Source organism: Pseudonaja textilis, chromosome 1 (assembly GCF_049901715.1).
Source record: "Pseudonaja textilis isolate UNSWEBS1 chromosome 1, rPseTex1.2, whole genome shotgun sequence".
NCBI classification, from domain to species: domain Eukaryota; kingdom Metazoa; phylum Chordata; class Lepidosauria; order Squamata; family Elapidae; genus Pseudonaja; species Pseudonaja textilis.
Window position 1 is genome coordinate 57,793,573 of NC_141990.1, and position 26,229 is coordinate 57,819,801.

The 26,229-nt window shown below is 35.1% G+C and overlaps 1 protein-coding gene across 1 annotated transcript in view; it reads left to right on the forward strand.

The window, feature by feature from the left end:
* The window catches only part of KIF6 (kinesin family member 6), a 120,284-nt gene extending 101,331 nt beyond the window's left edge, over nucleotides 1-18,953 (forward strand). Inside the window, exons 18-22 of the mRNA XM_026695363.2 lie at nucleotides 808-943; nucleotides 1,350-1,444; nucleotides 12,157-12,246; nucleotides 12,835-12,941; nucleotides 16,890-18,953. Coding sequence (XP_026551148.1) covers nucleotides 808-943; nucleotides 1,350-1,444; nucleotides 12,157-12,246; nucleotides 12,835-12,941; nucleotides 16,890-16,906 — 445 coding nt within the window. The 3' untranslated portion in view covers nucleotides 16,907-18,953. The remainder of the gene's footprint in view (nucleotides 1-807; nucleotides 944-1,349; nucleotides 1,445-12,156; nucleotides 12,247-12,834; nucleotides 12,942-16,889) is intronic.
* Nucleotides 18,954-26,229: the final 7,276 nt, after the last annotated feature.

Consider the following 26,229-nt stretch of genomic DNA (forward strand, 5'->3'; position numbering starts at 1 on the left):
AACATGTTTCTTGTATACAGTAGGTTGCTGAATAACAACGTGTACATTTTATATACTATAATCTATTGTTAGCTTAATTCCTGTCTATACATGGACCATATTTCAGCAATAGGAAAACATAGATTTGGCTAGATTGTCAATCCATTGAAAAAAGATATTAAATGTACTCATCCCATAATTAGCTAAAGTCCCTTTTCAAAGAGAGTCTCCCCAAACCTTGGTGCCAACTGGTTGCTTTGGGTTTTCTGCTAAACCGGAGCACAAAAATAGTGGAAGCTGGCAAGAGAACAGCTGAACATTGTTCTAAAGGCAAAGACCAAAAGTAGTTCAGGGTCAGAGCAGATGAGAAAATCCAAAGCAGTAGGGTGAGACAAAAATCAAAAAACGATAGAGGAGATCATAATCAGGCAAGCACTTCTATAGAACCGAATAAGCTTGAATTCTGAGTCCTTTCTGAGAATAGACTTGGCAAGTTCCTACTCTCTAAGAGTGTAATTCATCAACATTTATTCAGTGAGAGTTTGGACTCTTTGATGGGCATTTATTTGACAGATGAGTAAGTTGCTAATATTTGGGGAAAGCATTTTCTATTCATATCCTACATGATAAGTTTAACTGACTTTAAATTTTTTTACAAATAAAGAATAAACAAGAGAGAAATATCCAACAAGGAATAAATCAATTTCCCAACTTGCAATGTGTGAGCAGGTAGCAAATGGTGAGAGATGTTCAGTTCTACATAACAGCCTTTTAGTTGCAACATATTTTTGCATCTCCTGTAATAACCTTTTATTTTCCATTTTGCAGTTATAAAACAATGTTTACTCACTTGAAAGGGCTGAAGATAGAGATTGAACACTTGCAGCTCCTCATGGAAAAAGCAAAACTGAAGTTACAAAAAGATTTTGAAGCTTGGTGGTCTGAGGAAACAATAAACTTGCAGGTATTTAGGTGTCTTTATTTTCACTTTCAGAATAACTTTTACATTTATCAGCTGAAAACAAGATTGGGATGTCAGAGTTTGATAAAGTATTGAATGCAGACTCTGCCTCCTTAACTTGACACAAAAGCAGTAATCATTTCACTTCTTCTAATGAAACATTTTAACTTCCCAGATCTGTGTAAAATTCTAAGCCTCTAAGTGACTAATCATCTAATATCAACTGAATGTTTGAAACTTGAGTTTGCCATTTCAGTGCATCAAGATGTAGTGATATAATGAGAGACATAATAGACATAAAATTGTGTGGAAAGTTAAAATTCAAAGTAAGGATTTCAATATTTAGATTTCAACATTAATGAGATGAGAGTTAGCCCCTGATTCATTCCTTATCCTATGGTTTTCTTAGAGCCAAGAAGAAAAGCCACTTTTGCAGAATTCAGCCAGTGTTCTAAAGACTCCTCCCTTGTTTTTTGAAAATCAGCTATATCCAGATACTATCAGGTAAGATGGTTATCTTTCTGCAAGTGTGTCTTCTGATATCTCTGCTTCTCTGAGCGAACAGTAGGTAAACTGATATACCAATTCTACATGGCCATTTTGTAAATCAATACACAATGCAATGCAATGAATCCATGTTGTGAATTCAATTAGAATTATAGAGCTTGAAGATGTCTGCAGCATAAGATGCAACCTGATTTCTCCACTTCTTAAATATCTCTCACTTTATATGTGGCCTGACACAGAATACATTGAAATTATTACCTCTTATAATCTGAATATTATTTTTCTATTAGTCCAGACTAATAGCAGTAGCAATAGCACTTAGAGTTATACACAGCTTCACAGTGCTTTACAGACCTCTCTAAGTGATTTACAGAATCAGTATATTGCCCCCAACAATCTGGGTCCTCACTTTACTGACCTCAGAAGGATGGAAGGCTAAGTCAACCTTGATTCACTTCATTTTTTATCAGCTACATGACATTAATAGATCATACTCAACTATGAGTCTTATATCCAGTGATGGAAATCAAAAGTTTTTACTACCGGTTCTGTGGGCATGGCTTGGTGGGCATGGCAGGGGAAGGATACTGTAAAATCTCCAGTCAGAGGTGGTATTTGCCAGTCCTCTTGAACTACTCAAAATTTCTGCTATCAGTTCTCGAGAACTGGTCAGAACCTGCTGAATACCTTAATATTTTTTTTGTATCTTATTGAAGTAGATTATATTTACCTTTGAATTTCATGTTATTGGTTTCAGGATAGTGTTTCAACTTATATTCTTCCTTGTATTTCTTAACAATTTGTTAACTATAGTTGTAATCTGGTAAATATTTCCTTTATGTTTTTTGTCCAAATAATTTTAAAATGAGCATGGGATTTATGACAAGAGGCCACTCAAGACTTGTGAGGTATGTTGTTCAGTTTATCGTAGATTCAGCTGTGAATAGACCTAACAGCGACAAGGTCTGCCCCATATTTTATAAACTGATAAAGAAGGATTTCATTTTATGTATTTATTAGATTTCTAAGCTGCCACAATCATATGAATCTAAGCCATATCCAAAACAATTATGAATTTAATAAAATGCCATTATGACAGAAAAATTAAAACCAATCTAATTGAAACAATTGAAACATTCCTATGACATTCTGTCAGGTAATTAAAAAAAGCTCTCTAGAACAGGGTCGCCAACATTTTGGATCTCAGGGACCACCAAACTCGTAATTTTAAATCCTGTGGATCAGAGACCCTGAGAAAATCCCCCCAAAAGTCTGCAGGAAAATTCCCCACCCTGTTTTCCTACCGATCAATCATTCTTTATTTGGGATTACAGGAGTCTCCACCTCTGTTCTCAGGGGGACAGAGAAAGAGAGAGAGACTTTTGGCTTCATGCAAGGAAAGCAGCAGAAGCAGAAGTCTTTCTTTCTCTCCCCCAAACTCTGCCAGAAATGAGTCTTTGTGAGATTTGTTGTGCTGGCTAGCCTCTTGGAGCAGGATGCCTTGCAGGGTCCCAAAGACTCATTTCTGGTGGAGTTTGGGGGAGAGAAAGAAAGACTTTTGCTGCTTTCCTTGCATGCAGCCAAAAGCAGAAGAAAAAAGAAGTGGAAGCAGCCCACTGGCCAGGCAAGGCATATGGGGTGAGTGAGGCAAGTTCCACCCTAACACTCGAAAACTGCTAAGGCTAATATAGTTTCTTGGGAAAGGTTGGTTCATAAAATAGGGATCATCATAAAGAAGTTCTTCCATATGGCTTCAGTTTTTCCAACTTCATGGTAATTTTTGAGGAAGCAATTTTTCCCCAAATCTTATCAGGTCATCCTTTTTTTTTTCATATAGAAGGCTGTCTTGAAAATACATTAAGTGTGCTGTACCATACAGGGCTTCTATGCCAAAACCTGTACTCTAAATTGCACATAGAGCTTATGATAAGCCAATGTAGGACCTGCAGCTCAGGCCTGGGCTGTTGCATTTTGAACCAATTGAAGTTTCTGACTAGTCTATAAAGCACACACAAGTATTTAAGTTGTCCACTTCATATAGGTAAAGCCACTTTAGTGTAAGCAATGGTGAGAGGGAAGGAAGGGTCTATTGATTTTTGGAAACTGAAATATAATAGTTAGCACTATCCAATGAACACTCAGTTCCTTGTGGCTGTTAGCCATTGCTGGATGTTATTTCTGACCACATTTTCTGTGGCAGTGCTACCATTCTTTCTCTCACTTTTGTATCAACTTTCTCAGTTTCTGTGATGCACAGTGTTCAGCATATTAATTAATACATTCTGGGATTTGTAGTTTTGATATTACATGCTGTTATCTGAGGATTATAAACCTAATTTGTAAAACTTCCACAGCTCTGAACTGTACAATTAAAACATATCACCAACTAATTTTGTAGGCTTTAATAAATAATGTCAGCATAAGCTGGTCTGTAGCTTTGCTAATGTCAGTTTTCCTGTGACTGTTACATCATCCTTCCATTCCTTTAATTTTTTTCAAAGATAATCATTATAATCAAGATATTTTGTGCTACATTAACTTTTATGTTTAGTCATAGTAAAAAAAGAGTATAATTTTATTTTGCATTAAATGTTTCTAATTAGCACAATCTTAAAGTATATTCTTCCAAAATAATTCTCAGGAACTATAATATACCTTTCTAAGAAGTGCAATGTACATATAAAGCAAAAAGTGTTTCCTTTCTACATATTTAAATCCTTAATGAAGGAGTTCATCATATACTGGGAATATCGGTGTAAACAAGAAAAATCAGAAACTATAGTAGTGATTACTGCTATAAAAGTATGTAGATCAATATATATTATGGACTTCATTCCTGTCTTGAACCAGTTCATGTGACTTTTTTGATATTATAATTGTATGGAATGTCTAGAGATTAGATACTAATTGACATACATATTTTTATGATTATAATTTAAATATATGGAGCAAGCAACACTTATTTTGGCAAATGCATTCATGGCTAGGTATTTTTATTGTTGATTTTAGTCCTCATTTTTGGCTGCTATGTCCCTTAGAAGTTATGATTATGATGCATGTTGAAGATAAGAATCCAAGACCATGAATCAAATGGGAGATTTTGTGAGAGGCAGACTTGGAGTTCTGTTTTTATTTGCAGACATATGATATCCATGTTGTTACACTTATAATTACCTTTTTAAGTTTTCCATGAAAGTTTTCAGATATTTCAAGCATGTTTGTATTATTTTGTGTTATGCCTCATGCCCATTTTTTGCAGCTATGTTCGCTGTATGACAAGCAAATAGAGCTCTTGACATTGTGATAGAGAACAGCAACTTATATCCTACTGTGCTGAAAATTTATTCTAGACCTCTTGAAGCCTGTTTGAGGCATTAACAATTCATAGCAAGGTTTCTGGTTTCCTACATTTAAGGATATAAAATAACAAAACACCCACTTCCTAAAGAGTCCATTGAATCTCAGTGACACAGTGAACTTATTTATTCACTCTTATAATTACATATGATGAGATCTTTGGGCTTTTTATTTTTCTTCAAATCCTTGGACTAAAACACAAAAAGCTTTTTGTTGCTAAATCCATCCAGAAGCAAACTGGTAATTTACTCAATGAACAGGATTTAACTGTAATCTTCTATCTGTCAAATAAATTGTAATAGTAAAAGTTTACACGAAGCATATGGTATGTAAGAGTTACTGTCATTCAATATTTAGTTGAAGGAATTTAGATAGCAGAGAGAATATAAAGGTAGGCCTGATGTAAAAGCCATATGAATATACCTCTACCACTGAAACAAGAATAATATAACTTTTTGTGACAATTTAGTCTCTAAACACTTGTGCTTAAACACTTTTCATTACTCTGAGATATAGAAGATGCTTCAGTGCCTATTACAAACTATGATATATAAGCAAATGGTGACACTTTTAAATATTCTGAAATGTAAATAGAACTTGTACTATTTAATTTGATCTGTATGCAGGTGTTGGCATCTGACAAATAATAATAATGATACTCAAGGAATATAATCACTATAAATTTTTAACCTTATCTTTCCCTTATATTTTAAAAATCTTCCTAACTGTCAAAAGCTAAGTCTATATTCGTATGAGTAATTTCCAATAGAAATATCTAGGTATGTAATTGGAAAGTAAATTTGATGTTTTGGGGCTAATCTGTCAGTATGAATGTATTTTTATGTCTGATGATGTATTGTTTTCAGGGCTTCTTTCAGATCCCCCCGATATTCAATCCCAAAAATACGATGCCATTGATATGATGGTGCTCTCAACCATGATGCATCTGACTCACCATCAATCACATCAGTCTCTCCAATAATAAAACAGTCAATGTGTTTCTTGTTGGCAGCTTAATGCTTTGAGTTCTGAGACCAGAGTATCAGGGCAGTAAGCCAGAGCTGCACCTGTTCTATTTTTTATGACCAACTCTGAAAAAGAAGTACCATCACTACCATACATACTGGACAGCTATGCTCTCAGTTTTCCTCAGGTAGCAATAGCAATAGCACTTAGACTTATACAGGTAGTCCTCAACTTACAACAGTTCATTTAGTGACTATTCAAAGTTACAATGGCACTGAAAAAAGCGACTTAACTGTTTTTCACAGTTACGACCTTTGCAGCATCCCCATGGTCACATGATCAAAATTCAGATGCTTGGCAACTGGTTCCTATTTATGACCACTGCTGTGTCCCAAGGTCATGTGATTACCTTTTGCCACCTTCTGACAAGCAAAGGCAATGGGGAAGCCAGATCCATTTAACATCTGGGTGACTAATTAACAACTGCACTTGACAAATATGGCAAGAAAAGTTGTAAAATGGGACAAAACTCAGTTAACAAATTTCTCACTTAGCAACATAAGTTCTGGGCTCAATTATGGATGTAAGTTGAGGACTACTTGTATACTTCTTCATAGTGCTTTACAGCACTCTCTATGCAACTTACAGAGCCAACATATCACCCCCAAACTGTCTGGGTCCTTGTTTTACCAATTTCAGAAAGATGGAAGCCCTGAGTCGGTCAGGAGCAAATTCCTGGCAGTGAGCTGAATTAGCCTGCAATACTGCATTCTAACCACTGTGCCACCATGGATGGCTCCCGGTACATTTTTTTTTTGAAAGATGGACTAAGATGGCCCTAAACTCCAGGTATTATACATGAATGGATTGTAGAGTCTATCTGCATAGGCAGCCCCACCATGCTCACTTCAGAGTTTCTCACTCTAAAGAACCACCTAGGCTAGACATGATGAATGAGTAAAATGCTAAGGAGCAACAAGAGGTTTTCTTGGCCACCACAGCTCAAAGTTTTTACTGTCATTAAACTTGTCACTGAACTAATTCCTTTAGCAGACATACATGAGCAAAAGTCCAATTAGCAACAAATCAGCTGTTGAAACCTCAATGTTAATCTGAGCAGTGGCTCTCCAATGACCATTTCAAGGGTAGCAATAATAAGCAACACAAATGCTGATACTAAACCACTACATTCTCTCCCAATTGCTGGTATAATCTTCATGGAGATATACCTTCCTTTCAAGGTAAATTGATTAAGCCAGGGCGATTTAAATCAGTGATTTAAGTCAGTAGGAAAAAAGGCCAACTTAAGCAGCCCTTCAGCCATGACCACCCTTGATATTGCTTTATATATTATCTATAGTTGTAGGTCATTATATTCTAGATATATAATGCTATACAAATATCAGGTTATTGGTCACACTTTTTAATTTTTACAACCTGTTCTCATCTACTTTGTCATAATATATTCATTTTTGAGGTTTACCTAAAAGAGGAAAGTGACAAACCTTTCTATGACACATGATTGGAAGTTTAAAGGCATTCTAAATATAAAACATCATAGTTTTATAATTCCTTACAATAGAGTGCTATCGTTTACAGAAAACTATGTAATTTATCTTGCCATTATGGATGAAATTTTCTGTGCCAAGTAACCTGAGTCTTTTGGTGTAACTATTTCACAGTCATCCATTTCTTATCTTTTATTATCCTTAAACTGGAATTAGATAGGCTTGTCTTACAAAATAAATGATGCTTTTAAATCAAGAAGGGTCTTTGACAGCACTTCAAAGAGGCGGCTATCCTCTGAATGCTGAGATATATGGTCGTTCTATTTTTTAAATAGTTTCATATTGTCTTCTCTTCTTTCCAATTGTCTCCTTCTTTGCTTCACTCTACCTCTGGGTACTTCTACATTTTGAGAAATAGCAAACAGAACTAATTACATTTCAGTGATTAATGAGTTGAAATAAATTACTTGCCAGAATAGACAAATCTAATTTTCATCAGGTAAAACTAAAATGTCCCTATTTGATAAATGGTTAAAAAAAACATTGAGAAATTAAATTCTTTCTTCATTTACATAAAAAAACCACTTCAGTGTCTTCTTTCATGTAATATGCTTAACACAGATATCCAATTTGAATTTAGTTATCTTACTGCCAGCACACAATTAACACTAACCAGGTCAAGAGCCATCATTTTAGGAAATATAGAAGTCTCCACATATCTTCCAGTTCTGATTATTATTCAATAAGTCCTTGTACCAGGAGAATATTAAAAAGATTGCAGTAGCCTAATATTCATTCTCCATTGTTCATTCCGACTAGTGTGAGTAAGAAAGGAAATGGGAAAAAGAAGTACTCCAAACCCCGGTTAACCCCAATGTTTAAAATTCAAACCCATTGATTGGTTTTTTTTGTCCTCTCTTTTAACAAGTTATACCTCTCACTGCACACAATCAATTCTTTCATTCTCCAGAGTCAAAGGTAAAATTGCAAGTCACAGTTGTGATATTAAGCAACTGAAGAGGAAGTGAGGTTGTAAGTGCATCATAGACATGTGTTGTGTTGCTTAATGACCACATCCCCTTAGCAACAGAATTGTTGGTCCCACTTGTGGTTATTAAGTGAGGACTACCTGTATTTCATCTTATATCTATCAGAAAGTCACTTAATATCTGTAGGAAACATCCTTTAATTTTTCATTCCACTTAGTTGCTTTATCGCTCCATGTTCTCATGCAGTAAACAAAGCAGACATGCAGCAAGAAATGATGATGGGTTTCAAGTTCTCAGTGCATCTCTACCATATAATTATGGACCCTGGTTCTACCATTCAACTTTTATGACACACTTGACAAACTAATGATAGAGTCTGCACTATATGCATTTTAAAAAGAGACTCCTGTAGGCATTGTGGGGTTAAATCAGTGTTTCCCAAACGTTTTCCTTCATTACCTCAAACTATCAGAAAGTCTTTTTTACCCAAAGTAAGTAAAACATTTTAAGTCAGTTTAAATGTTTTTATTCCTTGCTGTGATTGGGTAATGGGTTTGTGTCATTACCCAAAGAAAAAGCACTTTCACCAAATTTTGGATAACATACCCAAATTTGGGAAGTGCTGGGTTAAAAGCTTGTTCCTGCTTTCTCAGCTGTGCAAGCAGGAAATCTTTGCTTTAGTGGAGTCAAAAGTCTTTGACCCTGTTCTCCAGTTAGGGAGAAATGCTTTCTTGGCTCTTCTGACACTATTAAGAGATGTTATTTTCCATTCCATCTTTATTTATTTTTTTATTTTGGTCAAACTAACTATTTGGAATTCAAAGGGATGAATTTAATTTAAGCACAGAAAAATAAGAATGCCTCAAGTTTGCCATCTAGTGGTTCAATCTTAAAATAGGCATTTACATTTTGAATTGATGTTTAAAATAAGGACATAATGCTCAAACCCAAAGTCACCCTCAGTACTTTGTCACTTTTGTTACTGAGACATGTATAAACAGGAATGTGGATTACAGGCATGAAGAAAAATATGTGAGATCTATTAAAAGATACAGAAGCAATAGTATGCTAAATAGTGTATGCTAAATATTGACATCTGCTTAGAAATTGAAGTGATTTATTGTGGCAATACTGTAGAGTGTATTGGAGTTAATATAGGTGGAGGAATTAATGAAAGCAGTACTGTTATTGGTATCTACTATTGCCAATCAGCCTTGATGATTGCTTTCCACACTCGAATTGCATAAAGTAACTTTCAAATACATATGAAGTAAATGTAACAGGAGAATTAAATTACATGACAACCATAATACTTCCAGGAAATTCCTGGCATATTTTTGCTAAAAAGTTTCTCCTTCAGAGAATAGAGCAATGCATAAACTATCAGCTGTTCTTCAGATCATACTAAATACTAGGAATAAACTGAGGAAACGTGGGGGCAAGTAACCATATAATGCTGATAATCTTCATTGAATAGCAACTAAATTTTATAATGTAGTCAAATGCATAACTTGGACTTAAAAACCCTATTTTAATAAATTCATGTATATATAGGATTCTGTGGCATATCAGAAATGGAAAATAATCCAAATTATAAAGGAAGAATCATCTGGTTTTGTATAAATAATGTTGAAAAAGCTGGAATTCAAGATGGGCTGTTACTGGTAAAAGATGCTAAAAAAGAAACAACAAAAGCTTTCATAGATATATTTAAAGTAAAACAACCTGGAACTAAACATGCTTAAAACTGTACAGATGAGAGTGGATTTTAGGAGGAGCCCTGTCCTATTATACCACCTCTTACTATGTTTGAAGCACAGTATCATCAGTAGAGTCCTTCAAGTTTTTGTGTTCTATACTGTAATCTCTCAGGACTTGAAATGGACAGTTAATATTATAACCATGATTTAAAAAGCACAATAAAGAATGTTCTTCCTGCCTCGACTCAGAAAGTTCAGACTTCCCCAGGAGCTGTTGATACAGTTCTACCCAGAAAATATGAAGTCTGTCATTACTCCTTCTATAAGTGCCTGGATAGGTACAGACTCCAATGGACAGTTAAGACTGTAGAAAGAGCGAGTGCAACCAGCCTGCCTTCCGTAGAAGACTTCTATATTGCTTGGGTCAGAAGGAAGACTGAGAAGATTATCTACAGACCCCTCCCATCCTGAACATAACTGTTTCAATTCCTCCCCTCAGAACGCCACTACAAAGTATTGAATGCCAAAACAACTAGACACAAGGACTTTTCCCCCTCACACTATCAATCTGCTGAACACCTAATTCTCAAAGTGCTGTGTAATGTCTATGTCTATTTACCCATGTAGTATAGCTATATTATTTATCCTTATTATCTTCTTTACTCCCCCATCATATTAGTATTATTATGATTATTATTCTGTTGCTTTGTATTGAAAGCTGCTGCACCAGAGACAAATTCCTTGTGTGTCTAATTACACTTGACCAAATAAAGTATTCTGTCCTGCCTTGTCTTGTCCTGTTGTCCTAACCTATCCTATCCTGTGGGGGGAAAAAAACAGCCTATCAACTTCTTACTGAAGACTTCAAGATATTACTAAACATAAACAGCATCATCTTGCTATCCAATACTACATTCCTGATGTAACTTATGAACTATGGTGTGATAGTAACTTTCAAATCTTACTAGATTAAAATACCTTCATGAAAATATTGTTTTCTGTCAATCAACATTACAACAATACTTTTAAGAAACCATGTCAAGAGAGCATGGGATACATGGTGAAAAATGTTGTGGACTTGGGCAGTCACCATCTGCTGCAACTGTTTCTTCAGCAGCAGACATAGTTGAGTGGACTGCTAATCCTGAATGCAGGTTGTTCATTCAGGTAGCCCCTATGGTCCCTATCTGGGGAATGCATTGCCAAATCAAACATTTGCGTTTGAGAGTTGCAACAAATTCAAAAAGTCATGGAAGCTACTTTGCAATCCTAAAATGACTGTAAATCTCCATCATCAGCGACTTTGCAAATATAGCTACATCACCACAATGATGAATACCAACACTTTCTGCAGCTTGGAAGATGGAAAAAGAATGCACACTGTCTTGCTTCCATATTTTGATTTTTCCTATGGCAGATCACAGACTGTAAAATAGAATGCTGCTAACTTCAATGAAAGAACCCAACTACTACTTTATTCTGAGTTCTTCCAGACTGAATTAGAGTGATGGAACACACTATAGTGTTTTTTAAAAAGAGACTAAATGTTCAGACTGAATTATTATTTAAAACAATGCTAAATATACTGATGAAGTCTCTTTAAGAAATATGTTTAGATGACAAAACTAATTTCTCAGCTGTCAAAATATTTAAGTTTTCACTATCTTTACTTCTCTTCTTCATGAATTTAAATAGTAATTGAGCAGAGTTTGAAATTATTTTCATAATAAAAACTATGGTTAGACTAACAATTATTATATAATTTTAAAGTGAAAATTACAGTAAGAATAGTGTAGAATCTCATGAAAGCAAATGTTTTCTCTAGATATATGGTTGCAGAATGGAATGTTCACACAATGTACATTATAACTTGAAAACAGCATAGGCCCTCATCAGAATAACTATTGTTCAGATACACAAAGAAAACTTCCTTATTGTTCCCTTAGGACAGCATTAGAAAAACAAACAATGTTATTTAATGCATCTCAGTGTCCATTTATTAAGTCTTTAAAAGAAGGATTTGTGATCATAGTGCCTACTGTATCACACCAAATTAATTTTTGAATTGGAATCATTATAAAATTAAATACTATTTTCAATTTTTATAGATTTATTGGGTAGAAAATATCATTTGTAACATATATTTTGTTGTAGCAACCTGAAATGAGTTTAGTACTTTCTCTTCTCAGGGTTCCAAATAACAGCAGAGCCAGCTCCAATGACGAGTCAACTGTGAAGAGCAGTATGAGCAGACTCAGCAACTCAAATTCAGAAATGAGGTATCCAGTAGTTACACCTTTTGAGAATCTAGAATACTCACTGAAGCTGCCTCTGTCACAAGAGAACAGAGGGTTAATGGGGCTGTGCATGCTACCATTGTCATATCTACATCCAGATGTTTATAGATGGTCTAAATTAGGGAAATTATATGCAGTCAGCTGGGGCTTCTGATTACATGGAGAATGATTACATGTAAATTCCTTCTTTAAAACAAGATTATGCCAAGAAAAAACAAGAGAGCTCATAGTCTCCTGCACACTGTTGATCAGTGCTTCAGATTTGAATTCATAAAGGTATTTGGAGGTATATGCGGACAGCTGGAAGAAGATACATATGGAAGAGCATATATGTTGTTTTAAGATGCTCCTAGCATATACACCTATGCTCCAAAGCAATGTTTTAGAATTCAAAATAATAGGTAGCTTCCCTCATTTCAGTGGAACTTGTCAATGAATCTTGTCTTAAGCTAGGTGAAATAAATAAGCAGAATTCAGATAGATGAAATTAATATTCTGCAGAAGAAAGTTCAATATTCAACTCAGTCTGGAACAGCAAAAACAACTGAAAAATGCACTTGGTTATTTCAGGATTTTACCAGATCCAAGTTCTACCATCCCCTTCACAGGAGATCGTCAAACTGATGCTGATATTATAGCTTTTATTAGAGCTAGAAAGAACCTCTTACATAAAAAAGGTAATTCTTATTAAATGTATTAGTTGACCAAGTGATCTGTATAATAAGCTTTAAAAATTCAGTGTTATCCAGATTTATAAAAAGAAATCAGAGAATTACATTTAAATTATTACATATTAGTTATCATTTACAGAGTTTCCTCTCTCTTTTTTCTCTGTGATGGCATTAAGAAAGCAAATTTCCTCTGCCATTGTATTATGTGACTGGATCAGGGGTGTCAAACTCAAGTTGTCATGGCATCACGTGACATATCAGGACTTTTTCCCTTTGCTAAACCCAGCAGGGGTGAGGCCAGCACGTGATGGATCCAGCTTATGGATGTGAGTTTGACACCCCTGTCCTAGATTTTACTTGTGGTGAACCTGGGAAATAGCTGAAAGAAAACCAGATAAGATCTTTCACAAAGAATTTTTCAGAGATGGGGTAAATTGAAAAGGGCTAAGAGATTTGTAAGAAATACATTGTACTGGAATCTAAAAGCATGAGAACAATCAGTAGGAAGTCAAGATGAAATTAGATAGTTTTGAAGTATTGAAGGCATACAGTTACCAGAGTGATTCAAGACCACTTCACAGGAGTTGATGTAGAAATCATTTTACAGAGAAGAAAACATAGTGTGCAATTTGTCTACTCAATAACTGGTAGAAGACAATGACCCAATACTGTCTACTAAATTCAGAATTTACTTCCTCAGAGGAAGTTTTTTTTAATTGTCTATTTTGGATGGTGTGTAAATGTGGTTTATCTCTATGTTGATGGCTGATTTATCTTGAATGCTAAGCTTCTAGGAATTCTCTGGGACTTTGGGATTTAGCTTGGTCTAGAACGCCAGTTGAATCCCAGTTGAAACTATGGTTGAGGCTGCCCATGTGTTGTGAAATTGGGGAGTTTCCATCATGTCTTCTGACTAGTTGAAAGTTAGCTAGTTGGCTGAAATGTATGAAAAGCTGATTTCACATTGTGAAAACAATTTAAAATATTCTTGAAACCAGAGAGAAAAGGTATATTTTAATATCTTGCATCTCTGATAATGCCTCTATAGACTTTAATATATTGTAGAATATTGAATTAATAAGGAAACAATAATATTCTCTCTAGACCATTTGATACTATCTGGATATGCTAATATGGAGAATGACAAGTAAATATTGGAAACTATGTTTGTGGGTAGAAGCTCTATCAGACAAGCTATCTCTATAAGACAAGCTATCTTTTTGAATATTAATGAAAAGTAGCAAATTGAGTGCTCCATCAGGATTTTCTGCCATACTGCATTCCTTAGAATAAACCAAAATCATTTTGTTTTGAGAAAAAAGAAATTAACATTCATATTCATATTGTGAACCATCGATACTTCTCAAATCTAATCTCAAAGCAGGATGAGATAATACTATAAAAATGGAGAAAATGATGAGTATAAATCAATACAAACATATTCATATCAACCAAATTTAACTTTTATAGTGTACTTTTCTATATAGCCTTGCAAACAGTATTTAGATTATGCTCATACAAACTATTTCAGTCTCTTAGATTATATTCTGAATTGAATTTTAATATAAATTGATTCCTATGACTGTCCCTATTTCTACAGGTAAGTAAGTAATTGTAAGTAGGACCTAACTGCATAGGCATCAACATATTTAGTTACAACTTATATTATTTGCGTAGTGTAGAATGATCCCTGGTCCTGGATTAACTCTGCAAGATTTGTCACATTCCAAATATGCCTTTGTTCCTAGATGACAAAAACATCCATTTCATTCTGGTCATTAAAAGCTAGGAAACATACTCAATATCAGAGACAATAGTATCACCTAATGGTAAAAAAGGGAACTATTAATAAAGCAATAGAAGATGACTTTTAATAGAGGTTTGTAATGACAAGAACAAATTATACTGAATATCTAAAAGCAGCCTAATTACTGAAGCAATAGCTTTCCATCTACTCTTGAGTGCTGATGACAGCATTATTCATCAAGCTAGTAGCTAGCACCTGACTTGACAGATGGTGTTAGCATTATCCCACAGTAGTGTTTTAATCTATCTCTTTGGTTATCAGCAATAATTGTTGGGTGTAAATAGAAAGGTTACAAAACTCTTCTCTATCCAGAGCAAATATTCTGCTCACTTAAGCTTAAAGTGTCATATGTCTCAGTTTAATGAATTTCTCATGAAGTTCTTTCTGAGTGTATTATTAATGTTGAATTAATGAATTTTGAATTAATGTTTATTCCCCAGCGATCATGGAATAATTAGAAATTCTCTTGTTTTTGAAACTACCCCATTTTTAGCTCACAAAATTCCAGAAAATTTAACAATATGCTAGTGAGCTCTAGCATATCTCTGTCATGGACTGACCCACATAGTTGAAAAGGATCCCTATTCCATTCATAAAGTTTTTCAGTAGGAAGGACGAATCTTCTTCCATGAATTTAAAATAGTTAATTTACAAGACCTAATTGCCCACTAGCAGGTTTCAGTCCATCAACCATGGATGAAATTCCATCAACTACAGTGTTTTTCATAATAAATGTTGAAATATGCAATTATTATAAGTTCCACTCCTACCTGGATGGTTGCTTCCAAAGTGTATCTCTATTCTGGTCCATTGCACCATGCTTATTATTTGTAATAAGTTTTATCTTTTTCTTATGCTATTTAATGTAATGTTTCGGAGTGCAATCATTCAGGGATTGAATTGAGATTCCATCTGTCTGCCAGTGCCAGCTCCACTCTGTGTTGAATCATTCCATTACAGTCCACTTCTCAGTTGTATTACCATCTGAGATAAACAGGCCGTAGTCAGAGATATCATTTTATTGGATATGTTATATGCATGTTAAATGCCATTCTCAGAATTCTCAGAATTCTGAATATTATTTAGAGTGCAGTAAGAAATCTTGTCTATGTCTTTCTCAGAATGTGGTTTCTTCAAAATAAATATTGAAAGAAAAATGGTTTTGATTAATTTAGACATTAAACATTAAAATTTGATTAATTTAGACATAGATTAATACTAGATCAGGGGTGTCAAACTAGTGGCCCACAGACCAGATGCGTCATGCACAGACCATGGCTACCCTGCTCTGTGAAGGGAAAAACTGCCATGGTATGTCATGTGACATGACGAGTTTGACACCCGTGTACTAGACTGTAACTTATTATTTTATTCCTACATCTCAACAATTCAATAATGCTACCTTAGGAGCCAAAATAGAACCCTATTATACTATGCAGTGGTATACAAAAAATTAGGTCCATATTTATGTTAAATTTATATTAATTACATATTCAAATTGGTTGTCATTTTCTACTAAACACAACTTTATTCATTCAACTCATGACCTTTGAATATTCCTAAATACAGTAACATTTTTTCTGATATTTGTCATCTCTTGGCCTATGGGGGGCTGAATTTGGTGTATCCTAGAAAGAAACTTCATAAACAGGAAAGAAGCATAGTCTGGGGATGCATAGGTTAGTGGAAATAATGTCTTCTACAAATGGTCCAAAAAAGAAGTTGAGGAACACCAAATCTCATTTTGTAGCTTTCTAAAACTATGTGCAGACCAGAGTGATTAAAATAGGAAGATAGTTGTGTGATTATAGTCTTAGAGTATCCTACTGCATCGGTAGCATTTCCTCTTTTGGGAGGAAAAATAAACTGGAGTTTTAGCTATCAGTTTTCAGTAACTTTACATTCTAATATATTTGCTGTCCTGATATATTATTATGTTGTTAGTAAATAATTTTATCTTCACAATTCTATTATCATTACAGGAGCCCTTTATAATCAACTTTCAGTCTCTAAAATCTCTCTCTGGGTGGCAGTAATACTATTCTAAAAAAGACCAGATTTCAGATGAGCTCTGAAGATTTATGGTCATTAAACTATCAATGTGTATAATATGATTCATGCCTGACAGCCTTTTCTTCTCTTTTCAGGATTGGGAGACAAGTAAACCCTGATTTATGCAGCAAGGCCTCATTTTAAAATTAGACAAAGTAACTGTAACATTAGGACAAATGGGATTGCATCTGTATTTATGAGGGAGGGAGGGTAGGAAACGAGAAAATGACTTTCTGCAAGGAAGAACATTCAACCTTTGTCTTCGTTATTTTCATAATATAAAAAAAATGAAACAAGCTCTAACTTGGAACATCAAGAACAAAAAAGCCCAATTTTTTTTGATAGGAATCATAAATGCACTTTATTGGAGCTTTATTGGTTTTCAAATGTCATCGCTTCCGAGCCCCATTTCTGTATCTAACACAGAAGACTTTTATGTGATAATTTTGGACTGGAGTCTGGAATGCTTTATTAGACTTGGAGGTTGGGAAGGGTTCAGATTGTATGTCATGTCTCACTGAGAACTGCAGGTATAGCAATACCCTTTTTTTCCTTACTGTAAGTTAGTATTATTAACTAAGCTAGCATTTTTAAAATAACATACTTGGGGATCATGTACTGAATTGTGTTTCCTTATGTTGGTTCCCCTCCCCCAAGATTTCTATAATTGCCTTTCAGGTGTGGAATCTTGCATCTTTACGGAACGACTTTTCTTCTATGCACAGTTATTGTCCAAGAATATTGTGCTCAAAGTTTGCCTCTGTGTGTCATTTGAATAACAATTATTCCCTTTTATTAAATATAAAAACTACTAGAACATTCCATTGCCTAATATATGTCAAATTGAACCAAGGGAAAAATATGTTTATTCCCTTTTTTCCCTCTTGAATCTATGGCCTAAAACTACTAGGAAAGATACTTTATTAAGGTGCTTTTAATATTTGTAACTGTTGGCCTTCTGGTATGTTGGTTGTATAGAACATCTTCATTTAATAAGACTAAAGCAAAATAATGACAGTCACTTAAGAGATACAGATCTTGTTTGCTGAATCATAAAATGTGAACTTGTACCTTGAAAATTACATTGAAGGCACCCACCTTTAACCACAGTATAACCATGGGTTATACTGTGGTTAAAGGTGCATGCCTTGAGTGTAATTTTAAAACATGATTTCTAGCAATAGGATTAGAGTAACTGATTTTAATCATGATTCCATTTGTCATCTAAAAGTGATTGAGATAGCCTGTCTTATATTTTTTTGTCTGTCTTTTGAATGTAAAATCAGTGAAAGAAATTGCCACAAATGGGGCTGCTCCTCCGCTGTTCCCAGCTCCATTTTCACCCTCAATGTTCCTTCAGGGGAGAGCTTATAAAATGGATACCATAAGATGGAGATTGAGCATTAGGCTGTTTTACCTTTCTCTGAACTCATTATAAATCACCGTGTCTTCCTTCAAATGCAGTGACCAGAACTAGACTAATAAAGCAGAATTATTATTTTCCGTAACCAGGAAACTATAGCTCGATTAATAGCTCTCCACTACATTAGCCTTTTCTGCTACCGATCATATAACAGATGTTTAAATAATTCCTCTTAGGAAAATTTAGGATTCAATTAGGCTGAATGTGCACAACTAGTTTTCAGAACAATGACTTTCTGCCTCAGAATTGTAATCAGGCAACATCTTTAAAGGCAGTCAATCAGTGCAGAAACCACAGACAGGAAGAGGAAGAGATAAATCATGCCAAGTTTCCTACAAAATCAAATAATGAGCATTTAAATTTCATTCTAATTTATCTATTGTTTTTTCTCCCCATTCAAGACGAACATTTGAACCCTGTTCTCCAAAGGCACAGAATTTATTTATGTATTTGGTTTCTATTCCACCAGTCTACTTAATTTGAGCACACAATTCATTAATGATCAAGAAAAACTAGACCAGGACTGTGCAAAGCATTTGAAAAGTATGAATTTGGCAAGTGCACTGGTATGGATAACCAAGGAAGGCCCAAAAAGCAACCATGCCAAGCCTTTCAGAAGCTGCAGGTACTTCCCATTTTGAAGTGAGATGCTTTGCTTACATTTTGCAGAGAACTTCCTTTTGAGAGTTTTATCTAAACACAAAAAAAACAAATAAAATTCAGACAAATACATTAACACCAGTGCAATTGTTCATTCATTAATAAAAGCCTAGTGAAAGAGATGTGTCCTAGTTATTCTTCAAAATAGTGAAGGAGCCAAATACATAAGAGTATATTCCACAGCCTGGAAGCTGATGATCCTCCCCTACATCCCAGAAAGATAGCCTTTAACAAATGGGACATCAGAAAGGCATCTACTGCAATTTGGCAGGTTTATAAAGATATATGTTGGCTTTTGATAGTCTTAGGCATTTATAGTTCTAAAAGTCAATAATACTATTTTAAATTGTGCCTATTAGACAATTGGCTGTGCAGATCCTTCAACAGGGCATCATATAATCCTTGTAGTTGGCACCAGTTGAAGTAGCTACATGTCGCTCCACATTTAATTTTCAGATTTGTTTTCAATGTAGTTCCATTTAGAGTACATTGCAGCAATCTACACAAAATCTAATCTAGGCATGGATAATTATAACTAAATCTGACCAGAAATAGTTGCAACTGACATACTACCTCTAATTATACAAAAGTGGCCCTTGCTATAAAAATCCCAAAACAGCTGAGAATTGATGAGAATTTCCAGATGATAAATCTTTTAACTCCGTCCAAATCAGGCTGAATCTCCAGTTTCCTATTAACCAACAGGAAACTTCCACTTTTCCTGAATTCAGTTTCAGCTTGTTCTTTTTCATCCCACCCATTAATGGAGGAGGAGGAGGAGGAGGCATATGAAACAGTTTTAGATTTCTCCCTATATTTTCTATATAAATATACTATAGTTCCACATACTCCTGAGGGATGTTTACAGTTCAGTACATTTACTTAGAAGAAAATGCCATAGTTTAAAAAGGGTAACTGCTAAATGTGTAAGGATCTTTCATCATGGAGCAGAGACATATGTTGACTTAGTAATGTCCCACGATGCTTAATTGAGCCTACACCCTGGCAACATGCATAGGATTGCATTTTTCAATGTACATACAAAAATGACTTCAATTATTCCCCTACTCCTTGGAAAAACCATTCAGTGCTTACAGAGCAGAAGCTGCAATTCTAAGCATAGGCTTATATTTGTGTTTCAGTCAGCTTAATTGCCAGTGGAAAAGTTTTCCTAGTAAATAATCTCTCATGCATGCTGAATACTAACCAGCATCTATGATATCTAACCAATGGCTGTTTAAACTTGTCAATATAGTAAACACTATTTATCGTTTCCAGCCAGAGCAAATTGCTGTTTTGTTTGCAGAGAAACCCTGGATGAAAAGACACAGAGTGCTGAGATGAACAAGGATTATAAAGGTCACACTCACCTTTCCCTTCTGAGATTCTTATCGGCAAGAGGAGCAAAAGGAAAGCAGAAAGGGAATGCATATGGCTATAATTTCAGACTAATATATTGAAATCATTAATAAAGATCTGAATTACTTGTAGTTTATAAGTAAGTATATATATTGTGTTGACCAAAGCAGGGAGTTCTTGAGGCATTTGGTGATTCTCTAGTGCCATTAAATATGCAAGAGCTACTATGTTTGCTGGTTGGTTTCTATTTCAAGATATGCCTTTGTTAAATCAGAAATCGAGGTTATATTTCTAGCAGAACTAATTTTTTTTTAAAGAAAAACATCCCCGTTGGTCCTGTGTAAAGAATTTAAAAAGAATGCAGGTTTTGTCCCCCAAGCTTCCATTGTTGTTATTGTTATTATCTTCATGTAATACTGATATTATCTTCATTATAGTTATATTAATATTAATACTATAGAATGCTCTTAATTGTTCAAGTTTTGTGGAAATATTAATTTTACAGATCAATCATATTTGAAATCATTTATATATTGGGAAGAATCTCAAATCCCAAAATTACAATGATATGAATTTGTTTAATGAAATATACTTTTGACATCTTAGCCAAATACTCTTCTGCAACTGGATCAGCCAAAATGTGCCTTGCGGAGTATATTATATTTATTCCTTGTCATAATTTTGTAGCATTTACTATTGTTTTCTTTTCCTGATTACCTTATGTTCTTCCGAAATTCCCATCTGTGACATAATTACTTGTATGTCTTAAAAATACTTAATTTTACATTTTAAAATCAGCATTATGATTCCACCTCCCACGTTCTTCAAATGAAGAATTCAAATAGTTCAAATTCATTCTCAGTTAAATTTAGTAAACACGGTGATACATCTAATGGAGCTACTCCTTGAATCAAAGCAATTCACTAACACATTTGGTAGTCTGAGTGTGAGTAATCCTGTGCATATAGCCACTCCTAAATTAGTGACTATTCTATTAAATATGGCTATAGTAAACAGTAATATTTTAAAAAAATCATCTTCTCACAATATGTATATTTCCACCAAATTTCATGGCCTCACAACAGGCACACCTTCAGCGTGAAACTGATTAAGGTGGGATCAGTTTCACATAGCCACTGAAAGAGGACAGACCTAATGAAGGTCACGCTGCAAAGAAAAGCAGCTCATGGTTGTGCAATCTCTCCGTGGGGTGTGTGGGAGACAGGAGAAGAACCAAAGAAAAAAGGGCCAGGCACAGAACTAGGGAATTTCATCTAAAGGTGATGACAGCAACTAGTGATCTTCACATTCTGTCTCATGCACATTTGCAACCATTTTGCTTAATGACTAAGATGCTAGAATAAATTGCAATTGCTAAACAAAGGGAGGGTATGGTTATCATTTTTAGTCAGCAGCTGGAATTGCACAAAGTGAAGCTCTGTTTTCACTGGCAGAGGATTTCAGGAAACTGTTGCAACTGAAAATGGAGCTCACAAGGGTCGTGGGCAGCCCTTCTGAGCTCCGTTTTTGCTGTCAGAGTGCTCAGGCCACCCCAGGTGTCCCCCACATGAATGATGTCAAAATGGCCATGCCTACCCTGGCCAAGCCCACTCCAGCGCCCCCCCACCAGGTCAAACACAACCCTGATGTGGCCCTCAATGAAATCGAATTTGACATTCCTGCCCTAGATGGTAGAATGTTCCAAAAGACTTACAACACAATTTCCATTGGCAATGCCAAACCTAAACAGAAAAGAGCCCTGACATAGTGAATTGAATTGTTAGAAAGTGTTGAGCAGAGTTTCATTAGTTACAGCTTCACATGAAATTCTGTGCAACATAAGAGTCCAGCTTCCCAGTCCAGGCTGTGGCTGTAGCTTCCTTCCTTATATCTGCAAGCCTTGTCCTACTTCAACAAAAGCCACTCACATGGTATATTTTGCTGTTATAACATGGTTCATAGCTTTATCCTTTCTTTCCTTTTCTAATAGCTTAACCATGGCAGCCCAAAGGACACAGTCTAAGCATATCATCGGGGTGGGGTGGGGTGTGCTTTTTTATATGGGGAGGTGCCTGTTTTTTATATTTCACTGGAAATAAATACAAAATGTTCCTGTTTTTTTCTATAGCAACCTTTTTTGATGTTGAAATGAAGTACAATCCAGCAAAGGCTCCATCTAACAGTTAAAGTTTCTCTTTCATTCCTTGCTGGGGTTTCCTTACAACTTTGGTTGTCCTCATTTTTAGTAGATAAGTATCCTGCTTCAGTGTTGAATAAATACAAATCAGTAATTAAGCTTCCCTCCATCAAGTCACCAGAAACTGATAGTAGGCTAGTCCTTTGGGGAAAGCAAATCTGACAAACCCTCAGTATGTGTAGGGTGGAGGCTGCAAAAACAGACTGAAGATCCCAGGCCCTCTTCCAGTTCCTTGCTATGCTTCCAACTCAACAGAAATATATCTAATTGCTTCCAATGGAGATGTATTATTTAAAAACCACCTCCAGAAGAAAACATTTTCCATTTTTCATTCCAACCTGCACACTTAAAATATTTCCAAAGGGCTTCAGTTGCAATGTCTGATGCCAATCAACAAACAATTAACTAGTCTGCAGTTATTCCTAATGAAGAATTTCAAAATTGATTCTCTTAAAAGAATTTTAGGAGATTTAAAATGAGAAATCATCGGTCTCTCTGTGCTGAAATAGAAAGTATGGCAAATCTGTTACAAAAATAAAACAATTGGATCTGAAGACATAGGACAACACTGAGTCAATGAAACTCCAATGAACTGAGAGCAGCTATTCTGGGTTCACAGACGTTGTCCAAACTAATGATTACTAGCTTTATCCAGTCATTGTCTATCCCAGAATGAAGATGCTTAGACAAACAATGTTACTATATAGTCCCAGAGCTCTAACAGAGAAATATGCTTTTATTTTGTACCTGTGTAGGTTTCTGTTTTCATTGTAGATGCAGCACAACTGAGACAAGAGGGGAACTTTCAGTTTCCTTATTGATAATTCAGCAGAAGAATGAAAAGTCTAATCAAAGCTGCAACTCTAATGTCTAGGCTCTGTTTTCATTCCAGTCCATCTTCTTTAGACTTTAGGCTATAGGAAGCATACATTTGGCAAGAACAGCCTTTGCGGGGTGGGGGGGGCGGGGGGGTGTCACATACTGGTGTTTGAACTTTAGATGTAAATGGAGATGTCAGTCTTTGTTGGTGCTCAATTGTTTGTCCAAATGGCTAATCAAGATATGGTACCATGAGGGACTGGAGAGAAAAATAGACTGAAGAAGAGGTGAGAGAAAAGGTACCTGCCTTTTCTAAGATGTTTCCAGATGATTCTTTTTTTCCCTAAAAATACACCAGAACTAAAATAATTCTGTGTATGCAGTTATATGTTCCAATGGACTAGTGGTATACAAATATATCACTTTTCAATCCAGTTGACAGGCAGTTTACACTCCAATGTATTTAGTACTTAAAAGCTACATGTTTAATGTGATTACTGGATTAATCTGTTCCTGAAATCAGACAATACACTCAACCATAATCTAGAGAAACCAGATGAAGGAACAACACACCAGCAGTTTTATTCTATTCAAGACTTACCAGACCTACATACTGAATTAAAATCCTCTACTAGGAATTGAACTTGGGGACATTGTTCTTTAGACAATTATATAGTTTACAGTACATTAGCTTTAGGAGCTATCCAAATCCTGCTCTGGCAAAGTTGTAGGAGGAATGCATAGATTTATATTTAAAATGATATATGCTGTCTGCTGTCTACTAAACTCCACCTCTCTGGTTTCAAAGTTTAAGGGGAAAAAAAGGTTGGTTATATGCATCGGTGTAAAGGCAAATGCCCCAAGAAAAGATCCCAGTTTCTGGCCAGCAATACAAGTAGGAGGCTTGTCTTGTGTGAGCAATATTTCAGGAAAGTGTGTTGGTGCTTTCCACTCATCATGTCTGTGTAAGGAGGCTGAATGAGCAACTGCAGCAGAAGACACAGGAATCAGAAATGCCAGCAGGTGGTCATACTGTTTTGATACTGCCTGGTTTTCCTCTTTCACTCAGGTTTCTTATAACAGGATGGAAGATGGGTATGAAGAAAAGATCTATATTCTACTTTCTAGACTGGCTGATTGATTCTAGGATCCAATGTTTGTTAGTCATCCATCTGCTTGATTAGACCAGGAAATGATTTTTGCACACAATTTAAGAACACAATTGGGAACAGAAAGTCTTTGGAACTACTGAAAGCTGCCTTATTACAGAGGAACCCTTTCAAACATTAACTACACGTTTTTCAAATGAAAGTACAGTGGTAAAATTATTTGCTCTCTGAGATTTTTTGGTGGCATGCATGCCAAATGTGGGCAGGAAAGGGGATAGAAACAATGTAAATTTTATAATTAAATGACATGTATTAGTAATTAAAATGAATTTAATTCAGTGGACTTTGGATACAATGGAAACATTTTTGTTCCGATTTTACACACATCGTGTCAAATTTTTATTTCAAATGAAGCTGTTTATGTTAATTATATATGATTATGTTGATTGTAAAATAAAAAAAATGATGGATGCAAAAGGTAAAATCAGATTCAACAGACCTACAGAAGTTAAAAGAATTCCCTTCTTTTGAATGGTCCATGAACTTGAGAATTTACTGGTATATATCAAGAAAAGGTTGGATAACCATTTGTCCAGGATCAAATTAGGACTCCTGCCTCCAAGGTCTCTCCCAGCTCTGATTTTATGTTCTATATATATTCGCTATATTTATGATTATTATCTAATGTCTCGTATATAATAACCAGCAGAAAAAATGATAAGAATGTCTTCTGAACAAGCTCTATTCAAATGAATGGGACTTATACAAATTGCAATCTTCTGAGATTTGCATTCATTTTATTCCCATGTAGAAAAAACTCCAGTGGAAATGATATTGCAATTTTTTTTCTTTGCTTTCATACAATAATATTTACTAGGATGCAATAATTTGTGCCTGTACTTCCAGATCATTGTGCTTGGTGAGTAGCCTTTGGAATTTGCTATTTACTACTAACATCTATAGCAAATAGGATAATGCAGAAAGAAATATAAGCAACAGGAATCCATCTGAGAAAAAAAAATGTTTCAAAATCAAAATTCTTTGTTTATGCATAGATAGTACAGAGTGGTGCAATTCAAACAGTGTAACGCCTGGTTTGGTGAGCACGCGAGCTATAAGTCACAATGAAAAACCATGTTAAATTGGTGATTTTAAAAACATTTGGTTATACTGAAGGAACAACTATAATCTCAGCTGAGTTGGAGCTATACTCTTAAAAAACAAGTTATCCTTGTGATTTCTTGTGGTGAGCTGCTATCCTCTAATGAAAATACTGAAATAAATCCAATGAATGAAAAAAAAAAAATAACTGCATAGCATAAAGCAGAAACGTCAAGGTCTGAAGGTCAAGGAATGGATTAATGTAGATGCTGAGTACTTAAATGGTGAAAAATAGCATATTCACCTTGTTGGGATCAATTTATGTGTGAAAGTATGGTATATGGTCCCTAAAAATTCTCCTGCACAGCCTTTTGAGATAAAATTGACTTGTACAAGAAGTCAAAACCAAGAGCAGACACCAAAAGGCTATGTGATGTTCACCAAGCCAAGCCAATCACCATAAAGCTGATCTGGGATGACATCCATGGTACGAGCATGCAAACTGCCCAGTTATTAAGATGGGCAGCCATAGAAATTGAATTAATGAATGAATGAATGAATGAATGAATGAATGAATGAATGAATGAAAGAAAGAAATGTCTTGCATTAACAGAACTGAAGAAGCATCAGCCAAGCCAAGAAAACATCATGACTGTTATGATAATGAACAAATATGAAGGAGCAAGCATGCAGATTCCAAAGGCAGTTATTAATCCTTCCTCCTTGAGCAAAATATTTGTATTCCTCCTCCTTATAATATTTTATAC